The sequence below is a fragment of the Leucoraja erinacea genome, chromosome 32 (genome assembly GCF_028641065.1).
Source record: "Leucoraja erinacea ecotype New England chromosome 32, Leri_hhj_1, whole genome shotgun sequence".
Taxonomy (NCBI): Eukaryota; Metazoa; Chordata; class Chondrichthyes; order Rajiformes; family Rajidae; genus Leucoraja; species Leucoraja erinaceus.
The window spans coordinates 373,169-395,432 of NC_073408.1; the positions used below are offsets into that span (position 1 = coordinate 373,169).

The 22,264-nt window shown below is 39.8% G+C and overlaps 1 protein-coding gene across 1 annotated transcript in view; it reads right to left on the reverse strand.

Moving 5' to 3' along the window:
* Positions 1 to 1,065: 1,065 nt before the first annotated feature.
* The window catches only part of ttc12 (tetratricopeptide repeat domain 12), a 30,937-nt gene continuing 9,738 nt past the window's right edge, over positions 1,066 to 22,264 (reverse strand). The window contains 16 exon segments of the mRNA XM_055660486.1: positions 1,066 to 2,316; positions 4,113 to 4,338; positions 5,376 to 5,475; positions 6,358 to 6,459; positions 6,574 to 6,642; positions 7,851 to 7,955; positions 10,357 to 10,491; positions 10,684 to 10,747; positions 12,020 to 12,112; positions 13,445 to 13,613; positions 15,076 to 15,164; positions 15,796 to 15,865; positions 17,466 to 17,654; positions 19,209 to 19,269; positions 20,549 to 20,620; positions 21,607 to 21,666. Coding sequence (XP_055516461.1) covers positions 2,247 to 2,316; positions 4,113 to 4,338; positions 5,376 to 5,475; positions 6,358 to 6,459; positions 6,574 to 6,642; positions 7,851 to 7,955; positions 10,357 to 10,491; positions 10,684 to 10,747; positions 12,020 to 12,112; positions 13,445 to 13,613; positions 15,076 to 15,164; positions 15,796 to 15,865; positions 17,466 to 17,654; positions 19,209 to 19,269; positions 20,549 to 20,620; positions 21,607 to 21,666 — 1,674 coding nt within the window. The 3' untranslated portion in view covers positions 1,066 to 2,246.

Sequence of the window (22,264 nt, forward strand, 5' to 3'; positions counted from 1 at the left end):
GAAGGCAGATTACTATCTAAATGGCGTCAAGTTGGGAAAAGGGGAAGTGCAACGGGATCTGGGGGTCCTTGTACATCAGTCTATGAAAGTAAGCATACAGGTACAGCAGTTAGTGAAGAAAGCGAATGGCATGTTGGCCTTTATAACAAGAGGAATCGAATATAGGAGCAAAGAGGTCCTTCTGCAGTTGTGCAGAGCCCTAGTGAGACCACACCTGGAGTATTGTGTGCAGTTTTGGTCCCCTAATTTGAGGAAGGACATTCTTGCTATTGAGGGAGCGCAGAGTAGGTTTACAAGGTTAATTCCCGGGATGGCGGGACTGTCATATGCTGAGAGAATGGAGCAGCTGGGCTTGTACACTCTGGAGTTTAGAAGGATGAGAGGTGTTCTCATTGAAAGATACAAGATTGTTAAGTGTTTGGACACGCTAGAGGCAGGAAACATGGTCCCGATGTTGGGGGAGTCCAGAACCAGGGGCCACAGTTTAAGAATAAGGAGTAAGCCATTTAGAACGGAGACGAAGAAACACAGAGAGTGGTGAGTCTGTGGGATTCTCTGCCTCAGAGGGCGGTGGAGGCAGGTTCTCTGGATGCTTTCAAGAGAGAGCTAGATAGGGCTCTTAAAAATAGTGGGGTCAGGGGATATTGGGAGAAGGCAAGAACGGGCTACTGATTGGGGATGATCAGCTATGATCACGTTGAATGGCGGTGCTGGCTCGAAGGGCCAAATGGCCTCTACTCCTGCACCTATTGTCTATTATTGAGACGGATCGGAACACCCACTCCGCGGCTTGGAGTTCATGAATCTGCCACTTTCTTGCTGGAGACCGTGGCTTCACGATGTTATAGTCGGCAGGCTGGCGATCGGAGCACTTTCTTCAGGCCAAGCCACGGCTTCTCCCTATTTCCCCCCCCCCCACCAACCCCCACACTAAAACATACATCTAGACACATTTAGACATACTAAAAAACAAATAAAGTCGAAAGGATGAACACGCTGCTGGCGAGGCTGTTGCTCACGGTGTCACCCGATGACGTAAACAGCATCACCACCAATAATTGGACATTCAATACTATGTGTGATTTATTGGAACTCAATAAACACTAATTACTGTTTTTTAAATAACCATGACAGTGGAACACTTTAATCACCTGTGGTAATTTGAAAAATAAACAATAGGCCATATTTATTTTGCAAATACAAATTATCTTAAATAGTCAAAATAAAATTTGTTCCAAAATATTTATTGAGTTAGCTAGTTAAATGGAGAATGTCCTTTGTCTTGAGTTGAATTGAGATGGAAATCACCATAAAATAGTAAACATTAACAGGTTGTAAAAATACTAATAGTTAATATCGAAAATATGAAGTTTACTAAAATGTTCCAAATAGAAAATACAAAGAACTGCAGAAATTACATTTCTCAACGGAGGTACATGACTGATGGAAGCTTACAGTAATTTTATAACATTAAAATATCCTGTATTAATCCTGGGGGTAGACCACCTAATGTTAGTTTGTACTAATCTGCACTTCAGTACTTGGTCATGTTTTATCAAACACTGTTGCAAATCCAAGCATGCTGACTCTGAATGCATCATCTTTTTATCATTCTCTTTTTGATGGAACTGTAAATCTTCTTTTAAAGGGATTAACTTTTATAGTAAAATAGCATTAAGCATTTAGCCAGACTTGCGGAATTAAGTTACAAGGAAAGGTCATTGAAAGGAACAGCACAAATAATTCAATGAATAATTAAACTCATTTCTACAGAGAGGGGCATGAACGACAAGGCCAGAATATAATAAAATGAGATGATAACACATCAAAAATAAGGAAGATTATAAAGCTTAACTGTGACTTTTTAAATTGTAAAAAATTACATGTAAACATCTGTAAAACTATCGGTCTCTAGATAATTTCACACAAGGCATTACTGTTGACTTTATAATCCCTGAGCCACAGATGGTAGCATTACAGGGAATGGTTGACCTTTTGGATTGAGACACTGCATGAAGGACGGAAGATTGTAGAGGAAAGATATTGAGTATGTAGAAGTGAGACAGGCGACTTATTGGTTATCTCCTCTCTACACTCTTCATTCCTGGTGCAGGGTCTCCACTAAAAATGTCGACCATCGCTTTGTCTCCGCAGATGCCGCTTGACCTGCTGAGTTCTTTGAGCGATTTGTTGTTTGTTCCAGATCCCAGGGTCTGGCACCTCTTGCTCCAGGCAGCATTACACCCTCACTTGTTGTACTTCATGCAGGACGACAGAATTTCCAATCCATGGAGTTGACGGAGTTCAGTCTTATGCCTGAGTACAGCAAGAGAAATGTTACAAACACATTCAGAAAGAGAGCTCACTTGGCCATTTTTAACGAGTGTTAATTCTCATGAGAAGTTAGCAACTTCAGGACTTTTACACTATGAGAGAGGTCAGATGAACCTCTAGGGTTTGGGATGATGCATGATTCAAGCAATGCAGACACATAAACATCTGTACTCTCTTCATATACATGGGCACCTCAGTGAACACTCAGGATTCAACCCCAGGAACAACAGCACAATAGACAATAGGTGCAGTAGTAGGCCATTCGGCCCTTCAAGCCAGCACCGCCATTCACTGCGATCATGGCTGATCATCCACAATCAGTACCCTCATCTGGGAGATTGTTTGTGTCTTCCTTAGTGAATACAGAACCAAAGTACATATTCAACCCGTCTGCCATTTCCTTGTTCCCCATAATAAATTCACCTGTTTCTGTCATCACGGGACCCACGTTTGTCTTAACTATTTTTACTTCTTCACATACCAAAAGAAGCTTTTACTATCCTCATTTATATTCATGGCTAGCTCACCTTCGTACCTCATCATTTCTCTCCGTAATGCTTATTTAATTATTTTCTGTTGCTCTTTAAAAGTTTCCCAATCCTCTGACTTCCCACTCATCTTTGCTATGTTATACTTCTCTTTTATTTTTATACTGTCCTTGACTTCCCTTGTCAGCCATGGTCTGCTCTTCACCTCTAAGAATCTTTCTTCCTCTTTGGAATGAACTGATCCTGCAACTTCTGTATTATTCCAGAAATACCTGCCATTGCTGTTCCACTGTCATCCCTACTAGGGGCTCTTTCCAGTCAACTTTGGCCAGCTCCTCCCACATGGCTCCATCGTCCCCTTTGCTCAACTGTAATACTGACACTTCCGATTTCTCCTTCTCGCTCTCAAATTGTAGATTAATTGTAATGGAATCAAAGGGGTGATTTGCATGATGGTGATTTGCACCATGGCATTTCGTTTGGACCTCAAGGGGTCCAAATGACAATTAAATGTATCTTGTATCGTGATAGAAGCAGTTGCCTCAACCCCTCCTTCTTTGGGTTCACAGCTCTTCCTAACCTAGGAACTTCATCCAACATTTGAAATGGTGGCCAGCAATCACCAGTCAGCCACTGCCGTAATGAAAGCTGTGGACTGTCGAAAGTCATGTGACCAAACAAAGAACAGGATCGACAGCAGCTACAAACATCATGCAAAGGGCAACGTATAACACAGAGAGCTGATGCTGCCAGTCTCTGCCCTGGCCTACACTATCTCTGCTAGTCAGGCTGCAGCTCCAAGCTCCACATCTCAGCCCTAGTAGCGGCATCTCTCGCTCCAGCCCGCCCAAGACCAACCCTCACATAAGCCTCTCCTTACTGATCCAATTTACTGCTCTGAGAGCACGGATTCTCACCAAGTTACCAGAACAGCAGAGCACAGTTAAAGTACAGAGCATAGTGTTCAGTGTTCAGGCTGGAGGGCCATGGTGATAATGAGTCAATGCTCTGAGGGCTAGCACTAAAGATGTTACTACTATATAGATCAAGATGAGAGGAAATACCTGTTGCCAATAAACATCTGCAGAGACTATTTTGACTCAAGGACATATTCCTGCATTTATTAAAACAAAGTGAAGCAGCTGCAGAATTTCGCCCAAGGTTCAAGTAGGTCCTGTACCTGAGAATTTTCTAAAGTCAAAACCTATCAATTCCATATATTCTACAGGTTGCAATAAACTGCAGGCATCCAATAATCTTGTTATGTTGTGAATTAAAATGAGGTCTTACCTGGGTTCCGCCAAGCACAGTTTACTCAGAGCAATTGCTGCATTCTGTTGAAGGGAGGTTTCATTTGCATCACCACCAGCATGCTTCAACAACATTCTGACAATGTCAGTTTTGAGCAGAGATGCAGCAGCTCCTGGGATCTCAACACAGTGTGAAAGGCAAAGAGCAGCATTGCCCACCACTTGCTCATCATCTAAAGACAGCAGCTTCCTGAGAACACTGAACTCTGGCCAGGGAATAATGCACAAAAACAAAAAATATAGCAAATGTGAATTTACACAATTTACCAACAAATTAGTCAGATAAAACAAAGAATTGTTTCCATCAGCACCAGTCTTGAATTAACAGATTTATAATAGCACAGGTGAGTAGATTAAAAATAATTTCAAAAGTCAAGGCAAGTCAAAAGGAAAACTGCTGTTTACACATCATAATACACAGGAAACTAATACACAGGAAACAGCAGTGTTTGAAGCACACACCAACAGGGGGGAACATGAACATCGATCAAAGTGAAGGTGAGAAATATGACATCGAGAAGTTTCTCAGCACCATCCTGAGCCTTTGACAACAATTGTGGATGCAGCTTTTGTTACAAAATGTTGGGAGTTAGCTTAAATATATGCCGTTATTACTTTCAAGTACATGCTGTGCTACAAAAAGCATTAAACACATCAAATGCACATCAGGTGCGTCAGCACCATGAGAAATAATTGAAATACAACTAAAATATTAACCTACCAGTCACACACTATTCTGCTGGGACAACATTTGCAATTATTTCATCATAACGGATTCAAAATCGATGCAGCATCACTGCTACATGGAATGCAGCCATAATGGCCGTGCCTGCAAAGCCATCATTGCTTGCCAAGGGCACAAGGAATGAGTATCTGTAAATGTTACCAGTTCCAACCACAACAAATAAGATTATGCTACAAGCAAGCTATCTTTATCGTTTAGGTGTAACTTTTCTTCCTCCTTCATAATGTTTTTATATCTAATTTCTTGTGTTTATTTTTAAATCAAAATTAGGCAATAACTCATTAATAATGGCACTATATATACACATATATATATATAAATAATCAAGAATTATTTGCTATCAGTGATGGAAATTTTCCAGCTACACTGTGTAATCATTAATGAATTTAATTAGATAGTGCGGCATGGGCACTCTGCTGAGTGATGCCTGCACTGTTGATGATCAATGACAAGTTAATTCTAAATGATTGCTTAATTCAGAAGCTAATTATCACATACTTTTATCACATCTGACAATCTGCTCTCGAGCTTCTTCACTTCTACTGCTACAGATTGCCAAGGTCTTTGTTGCGTATGGTGTGGTTGTCTTCCCATCTGCCTGAAACAAATATAAACTTACACACAGTGGGGATCACATAAGGTGGTTGAAAGCTTCAACAAGCCCTAGAAGGCTGTGGAGGCCGTCAATGGATATTTTTAAGGCAGAGATAGGTACGTTCTTGATTAGTACGGTGTCAGGGGTTATGGGAGAGGGCGGGAGAATGGGATTAGGAGGGAGATATAGATCAGTCATGATTGAATGGCGGAGTAGACTTGATGGGCCAAATGGCCCAATTCTGCTCCCATCACTTATGAAGTAATCATTTTCTCATTTCCTAATTTTCCACTTCCTAAAAAAGACGTCCTTCATATTCAGGTATAATTTTACTGGCGCCAGCACTCTGTGTACGCAGCTTGTGGAAGCAGAGGCAATAACAGCAAACCCGCCATTAATTCCCATCAATGCCCAAGCACACACATCCTGCCCAAGGGTAACAGGGGAGCAAAATACCAGACTGGAACTTTCATTGTTCTCCTTTAGATCAATTATTTAGTAGAAACAGCAAAATTGTGAATTCTCCTTTCTGTATCTTAATTTAAAATTGTTTTAATATGTCTCACATTGTTAGGAGGAACACAAGCTAATATGGCAGTAATTATTGCTCAATTGCATGTAGTGAATGTGCATTGTAGCAGCAGCTGTGTGTTTTGCTGTGATTGCAATTACAGCAGGCTACACAGATGCTACCATCATGCACATTCCTCTCAGGTTAACTGGAAATTAAAGTCTGCAGAGTCGCTGTGCCATCAGTACTGTACCGCACTGTTGTGTAATTAGAACAAGCAGCCGTCTGGATTTCTACCCTCATCCCTTTTGTAGGGCATTGAAGACATTTGTAGGGTACAGTATACTAAACATTTGGATATCTGTGCTTCTTACTTTTATAAATCTGAGCATTGTTTTCACCATTCCGGCTTCTACTGCCTTTTCCACAGCTTCCTCAGACTGCGGGAGCACACGACTCAGAAGCCCCGCTGTTCTCTGTAAAATGTAAAAGCAACATGATACAACCGATTCATTAAGCCACTTAAATCACCTTGACCTCACCAACATGAATCCCTATTTAATTAGCTAGTTTGAGTTGGTCATACTTACTGTTAGGATCCCACCATCCGTGCTGGCAAGTAGAGAGATGCATCTTTCTGTAATAGCTGGAGTTTTTACCTTAAAATACATAAACCCACAATAAGTTTGGAAAATCTAGATACTATTAACATAGCTTTACCCAAAATTCAAGATCCCTTCTATCAGTTGAGCTGTGGTAACAGTCTAACCGTGTGAATAAATAATAGATGCTGCCTCACCCGCTGAGTTTCTCCAGTATTTTTGACTACCTTCGATTTTCCAGCATCTGCAGTTCCTTCTTGAACAGAATAAATAATTGCTCTACTTTTTCCATAATTTAGAACATTAAATCGAAAAAAAAACCCTTAAAAAATGTATGAAATTGCAATGACTCTGTTTCTCTCTCCGCTGATGCTGCTAGACATTGACTTTTTCCATATTTCCAGCATTGCTTGTTTATATATCTATTCAATCAGGCTGTAGCTCCATAATTAGTACCCCTGTCAGTATATGGACAGATTATCGATAAAGTTGTACAGATTCTCCCATTTTCCATAGTGGCAATTATAAAGTTCAAGTTTGCTGGCAAAATGTAATCATGCAATGGGAGATGCAAAGCTCATAGTAACACTGCAGGGAACAGCCTTGCCTAGAACCTTAAAGAACCAATTATCCTGAGAAATGAATGTCTATTCAAATTCCAATAAATGATGGATGTGATGATCTCAGCATGTTCTCATCATATAGTTGTCTGATGAAACTTGCTCCGAGTATTACATGAGTGGATATGGGGCGCGGATATCATCTAAGCCACTCTCCACTTCCTTGCATTGCAATGTTAGACAAGCCGACACGCATAACAGCACGGAGCTATAACAGGAGCTGCTGCCTTTAGAGACAAGTTGGTGATGCTACATGGCAGCAGAGAGGAGCTACATGAAGGCACAGCTAGTAAAGCTGCTAACTCAGCTCTGGTGACACAACTTCAATACAGATCTCTGCTGCTATGTATAGTAAATGTGCATCTTCTTCCACAGGCACTTAGGTTACCTTTGTGTTCCTCCAAGGTTAATTGACTACCGTACATTACACCTTGCATAGGTGGGTGGCAGGATCATCAAGGGGCTGTTAACGGGCCTGCGTGAGAGAATAGGTCACAAATAAATAAAATGGGGCAGTGGAATTGGTCTAAGGACAGGCATGGACTTGAAGGGCTGAAAGGCCTCTTTCTATAATTAGAACAAAAATGAAAATTGCAAATATTACTTAAAATTGAACTCTTGCTGTTCCTGTCATTAACCTCCTACCTGGATGCTGCTGCATTGTTCTATGGATAGGTTTACCATCAGGCCCAGAAGGGTGTACAGGACATCTCTGAACTCTGCCATGGTGCTTGGTATCATAGTGTCATCCTGTGTAAATTAAAAGATGTTGTTGCATATTCAGGGTTAGTTTACTGTCAAATACACCAGGGTGCTCATAGAGTAATGATAAATACAACAATACAATGACTACTAGTGCAAAACAGCACAATCGTGCAAGACTGTAACGTAATCGCAACTACCGCAAAAAAGTGTAACTGAATAAGGCAGAATAGTAAGAATGTGTGGCAGCACCTCTAGGGAGTGGATGTGAAAGAGGTATTTGCTTTAGGAATCTGAATATGGGGAAGATCTCAGCGGGTCAGGCAGCACCATTGGAGAAATGGAACAAGTGACATTTTGGGTCAAGACCTTTCATCAGATTGATGAAGGGTCTTGACCCGAAATGTCACCCATTCTTTCTCCCCAGAGATGCTGCCTGACCTGCTAAGTTACTCCAGCATTTTGTGTCTATCTTCGGTGTGAACTGGAATCTGCAGTTCCTTCTTCTGAGGAAGAAGCTGTTCTTAAGTCTTCAAGCTGCAGTATCTTCTCCCAGAAGGTAGGGAAGAGAAAAGGAAATGGATAGAGTGGCAGGCTTCCTTGACAATACCTTCAGCCTTCCTGATACAGAGCACCATGACGATGGACTGGATGGAAACAGCGGAACGGAAAGAGTATCCACACTCGCTCTGCAGGTTCAGGAGGTCAAGAGTGGAGTGCAGTTGAGATGTATCCCAAGAGAATACTTTCTGTGGCAGATCTGCAGAAGTTCCAGAGAATCTTCATGGACAAACTAAATCATCTTGGATAACTAAGAAAGCAAATATGCAGATGTACTTTCTTGATTATTGCTTCATTCTGAAGAGTCCAGGTTAGGTTGCTGGTAACTTGGTTGCTTCAGAACTTGAAGCTGTTGACCATCTCTACAGTAACTCCATTGATGAGGACAGGGTTGTGTTCACTCCCTTGCTTCCTTAGATCAACAACTAACTCTTTAATTTCACTGTTGTCATGGGTTATGTTGTTGTCCTGACACCGTGACACAAGGTTCTAAATCTCTTTCCTACTGAATGATGGGGATCATCAAATATTTAAGATGTAACAATCAGAAAATTATTTATAAAATACAGTGACACCAATTTACCTTAATTATAAAGCCCACATCAAAATATAATCCTGTTATAGCCTCCAACAACTCGTCCAACAAAACTCAAAGTGAATCCAAGCATTGTAGATGATGTCGGTCTTGATCTTGGCTAGACATTGGTGCACACTACAACTAACTACAGTGCAAATGTTCATCAGGCACGCTCAGGACCTGTGATATCGGACGAGCAGATTGCACAGACTGATGGATGATATTGTAATTTATATTCCAGTACATGTTTAAGATGTTACACTGAGTATAATTTTCCAGCAAACCCAGTGAGCTGAAAAGGGAGTGTAGAACGGTAGCTCGTGTTTGTGAGACCCACATGGGAACCTGCAACTGTTGAACCACAGGCCAAACCATCAGGATTTCTGGACAAATTGTATTATGGTTTGTCAGGGTTTTCCTGTAATAATTCCATGAAAACACTGATTAATAATATTCTTGCAATTTGCAAGTGTCAGAAAAGATTGGAGTTATTTCAGAAGAGGCAACTCACAGGGTCGTGTATTAAAGTCAAAAGGGGGGAAGATGGGGGGGGGGGGGGGGGGGGGAGAGGGGCAGTAGGCTTAGGCAGTTAAGATTTTGCATAGAAGCAATTGAGAGTAGCTGGGTATTATACATGATGATAAATGTTGCAATCTCCAGCATTCTCGTTGAAGAACTTTGATTCGGCAGGTTTATGCCCAAGAGCATAAACCGAGAAATGCAAACTTGATTCGGTGATCTGCCACACTGGACTAATTTTTCTTACATACTTTGGGAGCCTCGCCACGATTACATCACCACCCTGGATAACCATACAATACCCAGCCAGTCACACATGGTAACTATTGGCCTGGGTTCTGCCATGCTCATTTTTTCACCTGCATCATAGTAAAGTCACCCGTGTCAGAACTAAGAATTCAGCACGGAGACAAAGCTGCCATTCATTGCATAATGCCAATAAACTAACAAGCCACCTGTTATTCATTTGATATTATATCCACAATCACTCATCGTTATCTATCCTTAATTTGCAGTCTGCGAGATCAGCCCGACCCCATCCCCACATTTTTCCAGAGGCTTTGAGTTGCAGCAAATAAATTAAAATGCTCCTAAAATAATAATACATATTTAATCAATTCTCATTAATCTGACACTCAGTATTTCAGAATATTCAGTATCCCACACTGATGAGTGTGTAATGGATCTTGATGCAGCAAGTATACTCATTAATCTCACAATTCATACTCTGACATAGGAAATCAGTAGATTTAAAGGTAAACAAGCACATTTACATATTCTAAAAAAACATACCATGCAAATTAGGCATGACTCCCAAAATTCCTCTCGCCCTGCTATTTGCCTTGAAGTTGTCTTGTCAGTTGCCAAGTTCCCTATGATTGAAATGCATTGTGGAAGGGTCTGTTTATTCACCAATTTCAAGTTTTTCTGCAAAGTTAAAACATGCATTAGCATTATCAAACCAAACATTTGAAGTAAAATTATGGAAAATGCATTTCTGCTAAGATTTAATGATAACATGCAGAGCATGCAAGAACATAAAAAGCAAAACTCATATGTCCCCTTCAGCAGACCCACCCATATGTGCAGAGGGAAACTCAGTACTAATTCATTCCTTACCAGGAGGATTTCAAATGATGGTATTACGTGAATTGCAAAATCATTCTGACAATGTTTTCTAAACCTAATTGGGAGGAAAGTCGAGTTGTTATTGTCATAAAAACTAAAAACATTATCATCTTAGTAAACAAAGTTCAATGTCTATGCCAATAACTAACTGTCAGATCAGGATTATACTCTAGACACACTTTTAATGATCAAAATTTGAAGAATCAGGAACGACATCACCTTAGAACAAACCTTCAGATCTTTTTCCACATTCTTACCATTTTCAATAAAGGAGTTAATAGCCAACTGTCTTTATAAACTGTCAGAGTATACCTCGTTTAACCATTTTGTTTAAGAAGGAACTGAAGATGCTGGTTTACACCGAAGGTAGACCCAAAATAGACATAACACAGGTGTCAGAGGTTATGGGGAGAAGGCAGGAGAATGGGGTTAGGAAGGAGAGATAGATCAGCCGTAAGTGAATGGCAGAGTAGACTTGATGGGCCGAATGTCTCTACTATCACATGAAAATGCTGGAGTAACTCAGCGGAAATGGCAGCATCTCTGGATAGAAGGAATGGGTCCTTCTTCAAACTATCACCCATTCCTTCCATCCTGTTGAACCTTTTTTGTTTCCCATTTTCTTCTGTGTTGCAGACGTTAGTCAAATTAGTTATATATGCTATATGTTGCTTTTCCTACATTACTGACAGGGTCGTATTAGACAACTGCACTGTATAGGAATTCCCTTCATTTCTTGTTCTCTTGGAAAATAACCCAAATGAATGCTGGAATGATTCCTGTGGTGCTGTTGATAATGAGTCTGGATCTGATTGCTTGAGATAACAGGGTCTCATGTTCATTTCAGGAAGATGTATCACAAGGGATGAATTATCTGTTTGTCGACGGTGTAAAACACAAGAGACTTGATGGGAGAGTCACTTTGGGGCGGCACGGTGGCGCAGAGGTAGAGCTGCTGCCTTACAGCGCCAGAGACCCGGTTTGATCCTGACTATGGGTGGTGTCTGTACGTTCTCCCTGTGACACTCTCCCTCCCACATTCCAAAGTCGTGCTGATTTGTAGGTTAATTGGCTTTGGTAAAATTGTAAATTGTCCCATGTGTGTAGGATAGTGCCAGTGTGTCGGATTGTTAGTGTGCAGGGTAATCGCTGGTCAGCGTGGACTCAATGGGCCATGGTGCCCGTTTTTACACGCTGTACCTCTAATGTCTGAGGTGAAAGGACAATGGTTTCCTTCTTTGATGTAATTGATGAAAATGGCCGAGTTACATTACATAGTACAGAAAAATACAAGATAAGTAAAGCATCAAGTGAAAAAATAGATTACTTTTGCTCTGAAATTAAGTTGGTGAGGATATTCATGGCGCTGCCACTGGTTTCATCAGAGTAATTGACAAATCCTATCAGGATCTTCATCAATCTATACAAAAAGAACTGATGTTAGATAAGAAACTCAGAAACCTTATGTGCTTTAAAAACCAAGAATACTTTTTAAGTTGCAGTCATACTTCGTATACACTGTGGCTTTACTGTTAACCAAAACTACTCATGAATTTAATGATATAGCCCTCAAGAAATGCAGATGTGCAGCTTTATGGCGTCATACACAAGTGTCAACATTTGTTCCAAGTGGAATCCGACTACAATTACTTCTCTATCATTCCACGCCACTCCAATAATCATGTGGTGGGAGTAGATAGGCCATTCGGCCCATGAGGTCTACTCCGCAGTTTGACCAGGTTCATCTAATCACAGAAAGTCCTTGTGCTCACGACTCATTTCTAGATCAGATTCCAACCTAATTATGCCATCCCTGTACAGCACTGCTGGATAAATTATTTCACTTAGTTGCCACACAGCAGGTGTGCACAAGTCTTGGGATAGTCAATATTTTCAATACATTTTATTCTCTGCAGCAGCATGATGTAAAGCGGGGGGGGTCTCCTTGAGCAGGTCCATGCTTGGTTCTGAGAATCCAACTCGGGCATATTCCCTTTATATTAACTACTTGAGCGTATTTCTTCATCAAGCCTCCAGCCACCCGCCACCCACACGAAACACACAGCTAATGTCACACCTCCAGTACATGTACGTAGGCAAGGAAGTGCATTAATAAGGTTGGTGATCTGCAGGTGTAAAGAATCAGCTGTGATTATGATGCTCTGACAATGTGAGAAACCAGAATTTAAAAAAAAGAACGTGCTCAGAATATGCCTACATGCAATACATTCAGAAAATTTGGGAAAGGAAAAAGAGATCGAATGTATTAATTAGGGAAATATTGCAGTGCTGAAGAGTAACCACTATGAATAAAATAGAGGATCAAATTCATCTTCTGTGACTTTAGAAGCAGGTGGCAATGGCCACATCCCATGCCCAGCACTTGTCATTCTGCTTCAAGGCAAGCTAGATTCATCTTTATTTTCAGTGGTAGTGAAAAGAATAATAATATTAATTAAATTCCATTAAAAAAACCCTGGATCAGCATTAAAGGTCAACTAACGTTATCAATGTGTGACTTTAGTTGTACAGTGCTGAGGATTCTAGAACCAATGCAAACATCAATCTATTCATTTGTCATATGGTAGATGTGTATGTAAATTATATATCTCTTTTTATGATCATTTATGGCTGATTTCCTACTAAGTTTTTTCTGAACTGGTCACACATGTGGATTTTACACATTTTTTAATTAAACTTTAGCATAAAAGAACTTCTATTTAGATTCCCACATGTGTGATAAAGGGATTACCTTGTTAAATTGAGATTGCATAGCAGTAGACCTCTGCCATATTCAGTCAATAGGAACAAGGACAGTAGAGCCAGGCACTCGTTATGTATCTCACTTTCCTTGCAGCACAACAGATTCAGTAATAGTTCATTTGTATCAGAGGATGTGATAAGTATTCGCTGGTTTTCCTCTACAAACAGAACAAAGTTTAAAAAAGGAAACAAAATTAACCAGGTAGTTATCAATCCAAATAGAAACCACTGAAATGAATATCGAATTATACATGATTACTACACACTATAAGGTATTAACAAACTATTATAAATTATTACTACATTATTATACATAATCGGCATCCTCTTTCTGCAGAAAAGATTTGCAATGTTTTATTCTCACACTTTGTTAAATGGAAGAATTAATTTCTAATCTAATTTTGTTCCCAGAGGCCTTAATTTGAATATTCTGTTCATTACATAATGAGGAAAGAGCTAAGGATATTAAAGAGTCACAAGAGATAATCAGGAGCAAAGAACAGTGCTGGAGGAACTCAGCGGGTCAGGCAGAATCTGTGGGGGGAAATGGTCAGTCTCAGGTTGGGATTCTTCCACTGATTGATGTAGTAGAGGGGTGGAAGCTGTAGAGAGGGGTTGATGGAGTGGGGTGAAAACTGGCTTGTGACAGGTGGATTCAGATGATTAACAGATGAGTGCAGATTGTAACAAAGCTAGAAGTGGAATCACGAGGATAGGGTACTGGTGACGGGGAGGGGGGGGGGGGGGGGAGGAGGAGGGGGGGAGGGGGGGGGGGGGGAAAAAGAGGGGAGGGAAGGCTAAAAGAAACATGAGGGACTCGTGAGAGGTGGGAGATGAGCAGGAGCGGCAAAAATAAATAGGGTGATGGCGGAGTGGGCAAAAAGTATGCGCAGTGGGAATGGAAGAAACCAACCATGGTGGGGAGGAGTCAGGGGGTTTACGTGAGATTGGAGAATTGAATGTTCTGTATTCAGTATTGGGTTATAGGCTATCCAGGCAGAATATGGAGAGCTGTTCTTCAATTTTGAGCCTGATCTTACTCACTAGAGAAGGCCAAGGACAGAAAGGTCGACATGTGAATGGGTGTTGAAGTGGATAGCAACTGGGAGATCCAGCAGTGAGACCAAGCATAGGCTCAGCAGCTGTTGTATCCGCCAAGGCCTGATGGAACTCCCAGATGCTAACTATTTTAACTGCCCTTCCCATTCCCATAACCACCTTTCTGTCCTCGACCTTCTTCACTGCCAGTGGTCACTACTACATCGGGGGTAATAACACAAGATCTCTAATTAATCCTTTCTCACTCCACAAATTTAATTTAACCTTACTTTTAAATGATATCGTCTGGCCCTACTTTTTGACTTAATTACCAGATATTACTTTGGGTTGATGTGATAACTGGTAACCCACCCGTGGGTCCCACGTTGATCAACCTTTGTTTAATAGACTGGATCCCAAGGGCCCCAATGACCAGGTCATCTAATGTTTGCAATTAAAGACTTTATTTTTCCACAGTCCCTCCTCTCTGTCAAGCCCACTAATTCCATTGATTAAAGGAAACATGGTTATAGTTATAAAAGAGTAACCTTTACGTCCATCAGTACAGGTATATGTAATTACCATTTTCATGACAGACAGCCTTCCACAGGGCAAGGACAGAAGCACAAAGTTCCACCTCACATGATTCCTTCTCTGAACTCGCAAGACTCCTGTTAAAGACATGAACTATCAAAAATAATATTTCTGGCCCTTCCAAAATTATATAAATTATAAAACTCGACACTTTTCAAAAGGCCAAGACTATTTAATGGTAAAAAGAATACAGCCACACACACTTGTCCATTAAAAATATAAATGTTTGCCATCTACGGCAGCAGTTTTGCACATTAAGATACAACTTCTACAGTGGCTCCACTGGCTCCACATGCATTTACAATGTAAAATACACATTGGTAAGGAGATATTTTCTGTTTCATGTCTGATGATTTACATCTTTCAGTGCAAGCTGAATCTAATGTGTGGAGATTGGAAGTTTCTTTCCTTTCATGGAACCCAACAGGTGTATAGAGCCCAACTCCTCACGATAATCTCTGCAATCTGCCAAAATGTGACCTTTCGTCTAATAAATACCTATTTTAGCTGCAAATCATAAACACACATTACTTTCACGGCATATTTGAGCCGTGATTTATAAAACAGCAGGAATTTGCCTATTCAAGGGCCTGCCATAAAGGTTAATGGATGCAAATGTATTTCAATGTTTCTATTTTATCATCATTTTCCAAACCTTCAGCTGCTTTCAGTATTGGTATTATCTGATGTAGATGCTAACAACCTTACCTTCTTATAATCTCATTGTCATTGACAACACTGAATCCACCATTAGTTCTGAATAATGTCTGTTCAGTACCTGCAACAATGGTTAAAGGTCAATTATACTGGTTTAAAAATAAACTAATCCTATCAGCTTTTACTACAAATTATAACAGATCAGATTGTTAAAGAAATACTAAGGAGATCTATCAATGCGCGTAAATAAAATGAATGTTTCAAATTTTCCAACACTTGATACAAGGAGATAAGTAACTTGTTCCATTGGGTTAATAAAATAAATACTGAGTAGCTTTTAGAAAAATTCTGTAGGAAGATAGGTGACTTAAAGAACCTATCTTCAGATTCAGTGGTGAGGGTGTTGCTAATTCACTAAATAAACTAATTTCACAATGAAAAATCAGGAAAAAAATGCAAGCGTTGTAAATCTGAAATAACATCAAATGCGGGAAAGCCCAGCTGATCAGGCAGCTCTGTGGAAAAAAGCCACAGAGACAGTTCAGAGGCCTGCGTGATAGGTCTCATCATCAGAGCAAATGCAACTGAGACAGAGAAACATTCTCTCAGTTCCACTGTTCATAAACAAAATGACATAGACTTTACAACATTAGCAATACATAACACAGACATAATATACACACACACAGTTCCACAAGAGCAATATCATGGGGAACACTTTAAATCATTTGAGTTGTACTCCACCTATACACGATAGATCTTGTTGAATGTCAGTTAATATTGAAAGTCATTAGCCTTGACCTTTTGATCTAATTTCTATCAGAAAGTGTTTAGTGCTGCCACGCATAATGATGAATCCATCATAGTTACAATCTCCTGTGAATTTTGCATCAGTATCAACATGAATTATAGGAGGGAGTGTGCACTCAGGCTAAGTTCCTGATTTAAAGGGGGAGAGATTCAACAGGAAAGAGCACAAACATTTCAAATTTATTCCCAAAATTGCAGCTGGTATGTTCATCAAATATAAAAAAACTAATATTCTTTTCTAATCCAATTTCTAGGGTACAAAAATGGTGAATCTGTAGTGTTCTCTTCCACAATAGGCTATGGAAGCCAAGGCACAGAATCTATTTAAGAGGATGTTAGATAGATTTCTGGACACTAAAATTATCCAGGAGTGTGGGGAAGATGCAGGAATATGTTCATGTGATAGGACCAGCCTGGATCATATTGAAAAATGGAGTATGTTCAAAGGGCCCAAACCTCTATTCTATTAGCTATGTTTCTATGTAATACAATAACATTCTGATAATCTGAATAACAGTCTGAAGAAAGGTCTCGACCCGAAACGTCACCCATTCCTTCTCTCCAGAGATGCTTCCTGTCCCGCTGAGTTACTCCAGCAATTTTTGTCACCATTCTGATACTCCTCCATCCAACTATTTGGAAATCAGAGTAGTTCAACCAAATGCTGATTCCAGTACTTTGTTTAACACAGAGGCTCCGCATCCTAAACTCTCCTGTGTCTCCAGTGTTGCCTGGTTTGTTGAGTATTTTTGATATTTTCTGCTCATACACCACTAACTTATATTGTTCACTTAGGTTCATAGATAGATCATTTATTCAACACAAGCACAACTGCAATAAAACAACATTGCAAAAACATATGCCTCGGGATAGCTCTGGCAACTTAAAACATTACTTTTTCATTTACTTACTCTCGTTCATCAGTTCAGTCAGAAACCTCACACCACCAAGATAGAAGAATGGAATCTTATTAGGACTGGATAACTTCTTGAGCACTTCATGAGCAGTTGTAGTATTCAAATTCCCTCGTTCAAATTCTTCCATGACCTTTTTCTCTTGTTCTTCCTTTTTTTGGGCTAGTTCCAGTAAATTTATATATTCTAAATTTAAATGACATACTTGTCAGCATTTAAAAAATAAGTGTCATAAACATTACTAGAATCTTAATACAACTGCTAAGTTAATTTTGAATTTGAGTTTAGTTTATTGTCATGTGTACAGAGGTCCAGTGAAAAGCTGTTGTTGTGCACTAATGTGTCAGTGGAAAGACAATACATTATTAGAATCAAGCCATGCACAGTCACAAATACATGATAAAAGGACTAACATGAACAACATTTAGTGCAAGATAAAGTCCAGTAAAGTCCGATCAAACACAGTCCAAGGGTCTCCAATGAGGTATAGTAGCTCAGGACTGCTCTCTAGTTGTTGGTAGGATGGTTCAGTTGCCTGATGACAGCTGGGAAGAAACTGTCACTGAATCTGGACGTGTGCATTTCACACTTCTGTATCTCTTTCCGATGTGGCTCAGTATGTAGATTTATCGTGCATTGTAACATTGGCTTTGATAGACCCGAAACGTCTATACTTGATATCTATTCTTTCTACGTGGCATAAAGTTGGATTCAGTACTTCTAATATATCATTAATAGAAATGAAGAGAAAAAGGAAATGATGACAGTTATGGCGCAATAAGTTTCATATGTTTTCAATCAGTGTGGGTTCAAGTCCCATGCCAACACAAACAACAAAGCTCACCTGTACTGTAGTGAGATAGTGCTGCTCAGTGGAGATGGAGTCTTTCTAATGAGACATTAAACTGAGGGGTTTTCTGTTTCTTTAATGAATATAATAAATCCCATGTACTAAACTTAAAAAGGCTCACTTACAGAATATCTGGATTCATGAGAATAGCTAAGGACAAACTGCATCCCCTCCACACACACCTGGATCTCCTGCCATCAGGCAAGAGATACCGTAGATCAAAGCCCGGACTACCAGACTGCTAAACAGCTTCCTGCCACAGGCTGTGAGGCTGCTAAACATCACTCCACCTGATTCTGCTGCTTTGTACTGACAATTTAATAACTCTGGCACTGGCCACTCAAATCAGCTGCCCTGGACATTTTAATGACAGTTTTTACTGTATTTTAATGTTGCTGTTTTACCTGCTTTTAATTACTTATACTGTTTCATCAGGGACTGGATTGTTTTTACTGTTATTATGTGTGAAATGTTTAAGTTTTATGTGCGATGCTCCGGTATTCCCTGGGAAACGTCTTCTCATTTTGCACTGTACAATTGTTGCTTTGCAAGATGACAATAAAGGTCGATTGATTGATTGATTGATTGATTGAATTAAAAAAAATGTCATTGAAGATTATAACATAAATTACTGGATAGTGATTAGAGCTTAATTTCCTGGTCCATAGTCTGAGATCCCAAGTCAAACATAGCATCCCAAATGCTATCCTCCCTTGGAACAACCAAGTCTGAATTAGGACATCAGGCATCTTATCATGGGAAAGCTCCACTAACTCTAACCCAAAAGTTTAAATAGCACAGCTTAATTAATACATAAATAGGCACACACCATTCTCTTTACTGGACCAAAGTGATTATTTGATCCTTCTTACAGCCAATGTTTCTCATACCTCTCACTAGCATCTCCTGACTTGGATCAATTGTGATTATCTTCTGATAACACTGTCGAGCCTGGTAAGGAACAGAACCCCATTTGGATCAGACAGTTTCTGCAACACTCATAATTACTTACTCCTGATCACTTCATTGATCACTCCAGTGAAACACATTATTGAAACTCAGCAACTGTGACAGCAAGGTTGATAGTTATCGGTACCCCAAAATAAAACAGCCCTGGAAACATCTTCCTTATAAGTGCGGGAATTAGTTGAACAGCCTGCTGTTTCTCAAATAAAATAACATTTTATACGAATATGAACACTATATGATGTTGTAGACAAAGTATTCTGCAGACAGGAAATGCAAGTGCTGGAGTAACTCAGCATGTCAGGCAGCATCTCTGGAGAATGTGGATAGGTGACATTTTAGGTCAGGACCCTTGTACTGATTGTAGTCGGAGAGAGAAAGCTAGAAGAGGTGAAAGTTTGACAAGGCCAGGCATTCCACCAGGCGGCGCTGTTATCGATGGCAGCCTCGCCAACGGTCCGTCTTGTTGTCTTTTTTGTTATTTTAGTGTGTTTTTAAATTTTTGTGTTAAGGTTCTCTGGTTTGTTTTATGTGGGGGTGGGGGGTCAGATATGAAAAGCTAACTTAAATTAAGATGAAAACATCTAAGCTTTGGTGCAGTTTTAATTATGGCTTAGAAACCTGTAACTTTAATCAAAAATGTATTTGCCCTACAGCTTCATTGCACATTTAATTTAAAAATTGGCCTTAAAAACAAACCTTGTTTCCCTCTTTGGTTTAGGTGTTTATAATTCAGCAAATTATTATAAATGCAATGGCAGTGAAATAATTTTAAGCAAAAAAGGTTTATTGAATATTAACATATCAGACTGCTATGGAATAGCCCAAAGTAGAAATAAATAAACAATGGTTAAGTGGTTTTAATCTATTACAAACTCAATCTCTACTTGACCAAAGGAGGAAAATGGCAAAAGCAGCAGCAAATTATTTGTATTGTCCATCGTACTTTCCATTTAATTAATTGAACAACTTACATTTGAAAGATGACCGATATCAAATTTATCAAATCAAAGAATGATGTAATTGTAAATGTAACTGACTAATGCCATCTTACTGTAGACCAGTGCATGTTCCTTTAACATAGTGACCTCACCACTACTAACCACTCCCCATTGTCTCTAGTATAATTGTAGTGTCCCCACCTCCAGCTCGCTCTCTAGCTCCAGTGATGACCACGGACAGCTATTGCATAGTGTGTGTTAGTGAATGTAATAAACAGTTATAGTAAAAGACTCTGTATAGGACTCAGTCATTCTACACTTACCTCCTCATATTTCTTTAAACCTAGGTTGGCTTTTCCCATATGGACATAGGCCTTAACGCAATTCTCATCGCACTGAAATCATAAAATAAAGAGTAGTTAAATGACCAAAAATAATGTAACTGTAATCCACTTGAATCAGTTTGTTGCTAGTCATCCATTAGCTTGTAGGTTGCAGCATATTTTGAAACCCCAAAATGACACTGATATTCCAGTGCAACATATGGGGAGCCCTGCACCATCTATGGTTCTATAAATACAGCCTCATTCACACGTTGAAACGGTGCAGTAGACATTCAAGTTTCCATGGTAATACTGAAAAGGCAAAATGATTCTTCCTTGCCCTGCTTAGAAATTGGATTGCACTATTTATTGTGCACTAAAATATAGTTCCACTTAAGCACTAACTCCTGATCAGGTCACCTGCACAAGAATTACAAACTAGATGAATTAAAATGGTAACTAACTGCATTGGCTGCCTCACACCAAGAAATAATTACTGGACAAGGGCAGTCCATGTAGGGGACAGAGGATGTGAGAGACGGGAGAGTTCCCATATTTATTCCAAGGGACATGTCACCTTTATTTGTCAGATTCCAGCACTGGTATCCTTTGTGTCCTTCCATATTATCTTCCAGTAACACTCCCCCATCATCCACCCCAAAGCCCATCTCAAGAGGATGGGCTGTGTCCCTCCTCTGTCTATCTGTCACCTCCTGAACCCTCCCATTCTTCTCTTTATACTGGTCATTGTCTCTCTCCACGCTCAGCTCAGATGCAGGATCTCCACATAGATGATGCTTGACCCACTGAGTTCCTGCAGCAGTTTATTTGTTGCTCCAGATTCCAGCATCTGCAGTCTCTTGCGTCTCTAAATGTTAACCTTCACTCTCTCCAGGCTTAGCAATGGAAATATCCTGAATACTGGATCCTATGTACATTTACCAACATTATTGCCAAATTGTGAAAAGAAGTTACAGAAGCGGCTAAAATTAAAATGTCCAGTCAATACTATGACATTTGTAGCAAAAAAAATTATAACCTGATAGAATTATCCTCACCTTTAAGGCCCATTCGCAATCAGTGATTGCTTCCTCATGTTTTCCCAGTTTATTATAAGCCTGAAAATACAAATTTGGTGGTCATAAACATATACCACAAAAAAAATCACAAATTAACTGTAATAAAACTATTCATTTAATGAAAATGTCTGCCTAAAACTCCAAAATATATCACCAATAAAATGGATAGTTAAATAAATGCAAAAATACACATTGTTTTTTGAGAGAGGAGCAAGCTGTGTCTCTGCTCTACTACACACCCTCGGGCAGGATATAAAGTAAGTGGGGCCCTGGATAGTGTGGTAGAAAGGGGAGACAGAGGCACTGGAGCACAGTTCTATGAAAGTGCCGACACATTTGGAAAAGGTGGTGAAGAAGAACATTTGCCATTCTTGCCACAATCAGTCAGAATATTGAGCACAGGTTTTGGAACGTCATGTAACAGCTAGATAAGATGTTGCTAAGGCCACATTATGAGTACTGTGTTAGAAGGAGAGGCGAGGACCTTTTTTTCTCTGCACTGTGGAAGGTTGAGGAATGACCTTACAGAAGATGATTGAATTACGAAAGGCACAGATAAGGTGAACAGCTATAGGCTTTCTCCTATGGTTAGGGAGTCTAAAACTAGAGGGCTCTAAGTTTAAGGTGAGAAGGGCAA